Source organism: Trachurus japonicus, chromosome 19 (genome assembly GCF_045865225.1).
Source record: "Trachurus japonicus isolate A0001 chromosome 19, Traja_1.0".
NCBI classification, from domain to species: domain Eukaryota; kingdom Metazoa; phylum Chordata; class Actinopteri; order Carangiformes; family Carangidae; genus Trachurus; species Trachurus japonicus.
In genome coordinates this window covers 22507275-22515485 of record NC_140925.1, presented here as the reverse complement: position 1 = coordinate 22515485, position 8211 = coordinate 22507275, and the positions used below count along the sequence as shown (strand labels likewise).

At 42.8% G+C, this 8211-nt stretch overlaps 1 protein-coding gene across 1 annotated transcript; it reads left to right on the top strand.

The window, feature by feature from the left end:
• The first annotated feature begins 596 nt into the window (after positions 1-596).
• Positions 597-7722, top strand: atp6v0cb (ATPase H+ transporting V0 subunit cb). The gene is made up of 3 exons (XM_085760625.1): positions 597-678; positions 5721-5904; positions 6687-7722. Exons 1-3 carry the CDS (start codon positions 606-608, stop codon positions 6889-6891), a joined length of 462 nt encoding a protein of 153 aa, XP_085616751.1. The 5' UTR covers positions 597-605; the 3' UTR covers positions 6892-7722.
• Positions 7723-8211: the final 489 nt, after the last annotated feature.

Here is an 8211-nt window from a genome sequence, read left to right as displayed (position 1 = left end):
ATTTCCCCCCCTCCTCAAGATTAACACTGTAGCGTTTCCACACCCTCCTGCCTGTCCCCATCATTTCATCCTCCTGCTTCTGAAGGGTGAATGCGTAGCTATCAAAGGGAAAGCCTGCAGCGGAGCACACCAAAATGATGCCCAATAGGGGTGACCTTCAAAAAATAAAATAAAAATAATAAACACAAATAAAAATAACGCTTTATTTAAATTGCGTGTGTTATTTCTTATTTAAAACTCACCAATTAAGTTTGACAGATATGTTGCTTGGCATAGTATATAATTAACTAACTTTGTCTAAGCGCGCCCCCCCCTCCACACACACACATACACACCCAGTCGATGATAGGTTTTATCCGTACGACCAGTCAGGTGATATTTTCCGCTTCGCCATTTTGTGCTGCTGCGCCGGGTATTTATCAGAGGAGTCGTGACTATCCCGTTTACACTGCTAGTTAGGTGGTCAGCCTGTTTCCCGGTGTTCCTCAGTTTTCGCATTTTTCCAGACTGTGGCCTTCGATAGGTTTCGGGTTGTTTTTTTGGATCCGTCATTAATAATTCATTTTTGTATATTTAGATTATTTTTGTACTGTTGTTGAGGAACAATGTCGTCCGAAAGCCCCGAGTACTCTCCGTTCTTCGCAGTGATGGGCGCCTCTGCGGCTATGGTGTTCAGCGGTAATTATCAAACCATTTACTTTTCATTTTGAAGCTGTGTGCTTAGTGACAAAATGTCGCTGTTTGTGCAATTTGTGGCTAACCTTTTTTTTAATTTAGCATTTATATCTGTCACAACAGGGCGCTGTGAATGGTCATCGTCCCTTGTAACTGAGAGCGTTTCGCTTAGCATTGCTAAGGTTAACGTCGCAATGCTAATCTTTAGCTGTAATTAATTTAAGCTTAGCTGGTAAAAGCTAGTGGGTGGTCTATCAGTAATGTGATAGAGTATAATTAAATATATTTAGTTAACACTATTATAGCTGCTGTCCTTTTTTTTGGCCTCAACGACAGACGGTAAATACTAGTCGAGACTAGGCAGCTAGCTGATGACGACTACATAAGTTAGCTCCGACGTTAGCCTAGCTCCTCGGTTATTGAGGCTCAGAGCTTTATCTGAGTTAAAGGAGAAAACCGTGGCTTCCACGATATAAGTAAGAATATTTAACAAATGCAATTGTGCAAGTGTGCATTGCTGAACAGTTTTAAATTGTTACAAGTTACAATTGTATCCCATTATTCTCAGATCCACAGTTAGCTTCCTGCTAGTCCCCTGGACAGGATATGAGATGGGATGAATATCACCTTTTTCTTCAAGATGCCACACGGCTTCATGCATACAGGGGTAATGGGTGTTAAAGACAGTGTGTGTCAAATCTTATACCACATTAGTTGGCAGAGCTTTACATTTTTGTATGTAAGTATTTAACCAGTAACCCAAAGAGAATTGACGTCGTTTCGTGTGAATTGTTTGCTTTTCACAACACCGTGCCATATGTTAAATAAGTGATGTGTGACTTATAATTTAAAGGAAGCCATGATTAATGTCGAAAAAAAACACCTTTTCACACGTCCAGCGACCACTGGAAACCTTGATCAGCTGGTTAACTTCCTTATTGCTCAAAGGAATGACACAAGGTCACATGATTATCACATGATGGGATGTCTGACTTGGAATCGCCATCTGGCTACTGATCCTGACCAATATTAATGTAAATGCAGAAGTTGACATGTTGTAGTTCATTTCAAAGAAAATATGGCTACTTTTTTTTTTAGAGAAAATTATAGGTTTAACATCGATTGATTCCAGGGCTTTTGGATAATAAATGGGGAAGTGGCACACAGAGTGAACTTTGAAACCGGCTTGTTTTATAATTGGTTGTTTTATGGATCCTTTCCTAGTAAATACTTTCTCTCTCTCCTCAATATAAGGTAAGAACTATATCATGTGCCAGTTGTCTGCTGCAGCACAGTGAAGGCCTTCATGTGACTGGTGGGATGGGTGCAGCTCCAATGAGAAATCGACAAGCTACTAATTGACCATGTTACAGAGGGCCTGACCTCAGTAGCCACAGGCCTTTCGGCGGGACTGGTTCATTTATGTTGGTGAATGATAAATAGGTTTTCAGTAACTGACATCTTCAGTGAGTTGCTAGTGTAAGATCTTACATAGATTCAAACATCTACCTGTTCTACAGTCAAAGAGTGAAAGGAACACACATACTAAATCACATTGTGTTGAATGATAATGACACTGTAAAGAACATTTTCACTCAGTTTTAGACACTCCACTTCGAAGTGAGAAGCAGCTGAATGCCGAAGCCAACCCTGTACCTGTCATTGCTCAGGCTTGATGTGTGGCGTGAGGCATGGGCAGCACGGTGGTGGCGTCCCCTGAGGCTAACAGTAGTACTAGTCTGGTGGTGAACAAGTGACAGCTGGGGAATTAGCTAGTAGGAAAGGGATCATGTCGGCACAAAGAAGGGAAGCGGAAGAGGTGGGATGGATTGGGACACTCGATGATTCAGGCTTCAGATTGAGGGATTGTATAGTGTGTTGCAGAGTCATTGACGGGAAATTGTAGCTTCTGTTTCTGTATTGTCAATCACTGTTGTCTACACAAGCCGAAGGAGTATGATTGCAGTTAGATTGCCATCGTTTATCAATCTGTCATGTTTTGGGGCTTTGATCCATCATCTAGGTTGCATGAGATTCCGAATGGCACATTCACATCACAAGTTGTCACCCAAATGGATGGCTTAAAAATTGTTATTTTGATTGAGGGGGAAAAATCAGATATTTAATTTAAAGTGAAATGGTCTGTTATCTGGAACAGGCTGTAAAGTTGCTGTGATCTTCTGGTGTCAGGTGATGCAGCATTGTTTTAGTGACTGGTCACAGTTCTCAGGGCTGTCTTTAGTTATGCATGGTTCAGAGCAGGTGACACTCACATGGTACCACCACTCCCATGAGCTTTATGATAGAGGTGCTTCTGATTCCCAGGTCCTTAAAGTGACATGTGCCCTAATTCCCTACACTTCCTCTTCCGCTGTTGACCATAGTTTCAGATGTGGTCTCACCGTAGAGTGCTTCTTCATTTTCCAGATCAAGTATTGTTTGCCTGTAGGTTTTTGAGAAGGATAACCTCAAACCAATTAAAGGAGGAAAATATTTTCTCTGATTAGTAGACATCCCTCAGCCTGTGATATGGCTGCAATACATTTTTCAGTATGTCTAATTGTTTATATGCAGGCTCATCTTTACACAAGTCCAGCCAACATGCTCTTTTGTAAGACTGGACAATGGTTTTGCCAATATTTCCTCATTAAAACCAGTGCTTCCCCATTCACCCATATTAAAGAGCGTATCAACCGTTTGTCTGTTGCGTGGGCATTTTGCATGCAAGATCATCCCTAGCCGGAGGCACCTCCTGCTCTGACATCACAAGGCGTCACAAGGGCATCCCATACATCAAATATTCTGCAGGGAGGAAAAAAAGAAAAGCTCTTTACCTAAGCTGAGGCGATTAGGATTAAAACCCAGAGGTTGTGCCTCCACCACTGCAGAAGCCACCGTGCCACAGCATCAAACCTTTAATCATCAGGGCAGAATAGCATGTTTAAGGATACCAGTGTTTCTCTGTCAACCATCACCTGTCACACCTCAGTGAGGCCGAGCGTACCAAGGAAAAATGGAGTCGGGGGATAACGTTACAGAGTGTAACTTATTACGAATAGATGGCTGAATGGCTAAAAGAAACAGCTGTCCAGGGCTAAGGTGTCTCCAGAATGCTGTCCTGAACTTTGTGAAGCTAAATTACAAGGTTTGTTTTTGGATCTATCATCTTTGTCAGTTTTTATATTGAATTTCTTGGATCAGTTGTGTGTCCTTTTTTTCCCCGCAGGCTTGTGAAGTCAGAGTTGCTAGATGTGATGTGAGGTTGGCACTCCCACGAAAGACAAAGCGGAGACTATTTCTCTTGTGTGCTTGTCAGGGGCTTGCAGAAACTGAGCCCAGTTACACTCAGACATCTCTGCAAGATAGGCAGGAGTGATTTAACCTTGTACTGATGGCATCAGGCCGCCGATAAATCAATATAAGTAGTTGGCGGGGGGACGTGGCTGGCTACCATGTGCACATTTAAAGATTGGCCTGAATCATCCCTTCTCCTGCCTCCAGATCCATTTGCCAGAAAGCCTCACAGCTAGACTTGAATTGAACCAAAACCATCCCCAGGCCTGCTCAACACATTGTCCCAAGAAATTAGAAAACACGGGGCAAGTCACTTCAGGCTGTATGCACAAGGCGGTCCTCCAAGATGACATCTCAGGAGACTTTTCAGATTTAATCATCATAAGTATATCGGCCACGAGGAGCCAAGAAAACTATATTGCAAGGTCCTTATTTTTTAACCAGTGCTATGATGAGATCAGCGTACTGTTCTGCACTTTTTTTGTTGTTGTTTATTTATTTTCAAGGTTTCAGTCAAGATTTTCTAACATCATCATTTTGACATCAATTCACAACCTGCATTGTAACGTTTAGATTTTACTTTGCAGTGAAAGAAGGAAAACCTGAAATTCAGATGCTACGTTTGATATCATAGTAGCATCTGAAAAAGGGAAACAATGTAAACTGCTGTAGAATATTAAATGCTGTTGTATAGGCGACATGCATAGAACAATACATCAGAGGATAAGCTGTGCAGATGTCGTCTCAGAGCTTTATGTTGCTCATGTTTAGCCTGCTCTTGCTGTGAAAGAAGGAATAGACCGGTTCACATCTACACACCCCCCTCTGACATGAGGAAGTGGAGTCAAACCAGCCATGTGTCTGATCGAACGTCCCTAGCGTTTCCCTTTAATGGACCTGGGAGCTGTTAGATTCCTTGTTGTGCAGAAGTTTAACCAGTTTTCGGTGGCTGGTTTCTGTTCTATATTTGGTTTTAGTTTCTAATCTTGGAGAGAGCGATTATTGATTTTCTGTCCTGCTGTCGTCAGACTTGGTTGGGGAGAGTGTGTGTGTGTGACGCAGGTGGTACTACGCTCCCTCTGCAGCATCACGGGCCGACGGGGCCGACATGCTGATGAAGCCGTTTGTTCTCCCTCTACCCCATCACACCACAGTGAGACTGAGCCAGAGACGAACAGGCACCACTACCAGAGATAGCACACAGCAGATGTCGTTTGAAGGTGCACTGCTTGCACCCCCCCCCAGCCACCAGCAGCAGCACCTATTCTGTACTAATGCAGGCTCTGGAGATGTGGCATCCTGCGTCTGTTGTGATGTCAGCAGTTCCCAGTGTGCTGAGGCCTAATGAGGCCTTTCCGTTCAGAGAGCGAATTACAATCCCACATCAGATTCAATTCAGAAAAGACATGAGCTGCAGCAGGGCCACAAACTGTGACGAGGCAGATTTCGGTCGTGTCGTAATCTTCATCAGTTGTTAAGAGCATGATCCGGTGTTTTCCATTCACACAGGCAAAAATCCCCCAATTGGAGCCATGCTGGATTTTTTTTTAAGAGGAACAGAAATCTCTCAGTTGTATTCTTGCTCAATTCTTTCACTTCTGCCTCATTATCCATCTGTGCCCTATGGTCTCCTTTTAGTCTTCTAACCAGTTGTAACCTGCACTGCAGTGTTTGTGTGTGTGTACTCTAGGTTTCTGTCTTGTTTATTTAACTAAAGTCGTCTCTCTGTCTCTCTCTGTTCTCCCTTCCAGCCTTGGGAGCGGCCTATGGCACAGCTAAGAGCGGTACAGGGATCGCCGCCATGTCCGTGATGAGGCCGGAGCTCATCATGAAGTCAATCATCCCCGTGGTCATGGCGGGTATCATAGCCATCTACGGCCTGGTAGTAGCAGTGCTGATTGCCAACAACATCTCAGAGAAGGTCACTCTCTACAAGTGAGTTCAGTTGACTATAATCTTAAATGTACTCTTCTTCTGTGATTTAATGTCGGGTCTATTTTCATCACATATTTTAAAGGCATGTTTCCAAAGCATCATTTCAATTTCCAACAAATTCCCCTGAACAGTTTGTCTCACCTAAAAGTTTCAGCTGCGTTGCCATGGCCAGCTCCATTAATCATAAACTATTTCACAAGATGACACATTTCTTCACCAGTGAACACAGCCACTTATTGTTAAACAACTGAACGAATGCAATTTCAGTCTTATCACATCACTGCACATGGTTGGGACGTCCCCGTGTTTACTGGTCTGCAGTTTGAACTACCTGAGGAAGTACACTTACCAACCATGCTGATTGTTTCAATGCAGTCATATGACTCTTCTTTTTTTAATAGTTTTATAGCACAGTGATACAGTAAAAATATAATAACACCAACTCTAATGTTTCGGTTTAACTGGTATTTATCAGACGCATTGAACATGAGCATATCTGCAATACATTGGATCAGTTTAGAGTATAGCTAAGGCAGAAATGGTTAAACAAGCAACAGTCAGAATGATCAGTGTGATGAAACAACATGATACTAGTTTCACAGTACAGCTCATGTGTATGGAGGATCAGTTGCCCTGTTGATGCATTACAAGCTCTGATCAGTTGCCAGTTTCAGAGGCGCTCTGACTGTCAGGTTTAGGTTAAATGTTCCTAAGTTGCTCAAAGAGAATCCAGATCTGAGTAATCACCAGGCCTCCGCTGACTAACGCTCGTCTGTCTGCAGGAGCTTCCTTCATCTGGGAGCCGGGCTGAGCGTGGGCCTCAGCGGGCTGGCGGCGGGCTTCGCAATCGGCATCGTGGGCGACGCGGGCGTGAGAGGCACAGCTCAGCAGCCGAGGCTTTTCGTGGGCATGATCCTCATCTTGATTTTCGCTGAGGTCTTGGGTCTCTACGGGCTCATCGTCGCCCTCATCCTCTCCACGAAATAAACGCCCAAACATCTCCACTACAAGATCTGTCCTTTATGTTGCTGCTGGAGAAAAAGTGTAAAACGGGGAAAAAATTGTAAAAATCTCTGCCACACAAGATGAAAGAAGCGAAGGCGGGGAAAAAATGAATTAAAATGGCTCCATAAATATGGTCTTATCTCAACAATGTGTACAGTCGTCCCAATTTGATAGTCAACTTGTAAATGCGCAATGTAGTGATTTGTCTGTCTTGTGTGTGCGTGTGTGTGTGTTTTAAAACAACTGTATGATGAAGATTCCTTTTTTCCCTCCACTTATTTCAGGCCTTGAGGCCAGCTGAGGCAGCTTGGCCTCTGGTCGTAGAGAGCTGACCAAAGGGCCACACAGCTTTTTCTCCTCCCATATCGACCTGGGAGTTGACACAATTTCTGCATTAATCTTGAGGATCTATTTGTAAAGAGAAATGTGTATGGACTTCAGATTTTTTTCCACTGATTTTATTTATAAGAAATTGTTCATTGAACTGTTTAATGCAGCAAAAGTCTTTGATTCCCCAGGATATAATATACATATATATAAATATATATATACAGACATATAAATATCTATATAGATAGATTCAATGCACTGTGGGTTAATTGTGATAAGTGGTTGGAATTCCTCTGGATGTAATTCTTGGTTTAATAATTAAGATTGCCTTTAGTATGTTGCTGGTGGAGTGGGAGTTTTGTGTGTAGCTGTATTCTAATCATTACAGAAACATTCTCAAACTTTAGTGTTTTTCCTGTAGTACTGCTGTTTGCATTAAAGGTGTGTGCCCCATGTTGGGTCTCACAAGTGTAATTTCCAAAATCCATCTCCTCTCCATCTTATTCACCCCCCCCTTCCCTCCCTCCTTCCTTCCCTCCCCATCTGTGGCTGTACTCCATCTCTTCCACATTCCAGCCATTAAAATCCTGCATGGGTTTCGGTGTTTTGTTGCTGTTGGATATGAAGCTGAAGAGCAGGCTAGTTTCAGAAGATTTAATCCAGATCAAAAAAAGGTTTCATGTGTATTTCCATCTTTAAAAAAATATTAAATGACACAAAGACTTGATGTTTGTAGCATGCAGCAGAAATCTGTGAGATTGCAAAGTGTGCGAGTTTGGCCTGGTCGATTTGATCTGGAGTGTGTTTTCTGAAAGTGGAACTGCTGCTGATGCATTTACTGAAGCGCCAATCTACAATCCTGTATTACCACTGGTATTGAAGTTATCCTGATGTGTCGATGTGAATGTTTTCACAATCGAATTAAAGAAGATTCCAACTTAGATTTGACTGGCTTCCAAACACAAACCAGTG

Bases quoted from the DNA above. Each gene is read 5' to 3' on its own strand.
- atp6v0cb (XM_085760625.1), top strand. From the start codon at position 606: ATGTCGTCCGAAAGCCCCGAGTACTCTCCGTTCTTCGCAGTGATGGGC. The intron at 679-5,720 runs GTAATTATCAAA...TCTCCCTTCCAG, and splicing joins TGCGGCTATGGTGTTCAGCG to CCTTGGGAGCGGCCTATGGC. The intron at 5,905-6,686 runs GTGAGTTCAGTT...GTCTGTCTGCAG, and splicing joins GAGAAGGTCACTCTCTACAA to GAGCTTCCTTCATCTGGGAG.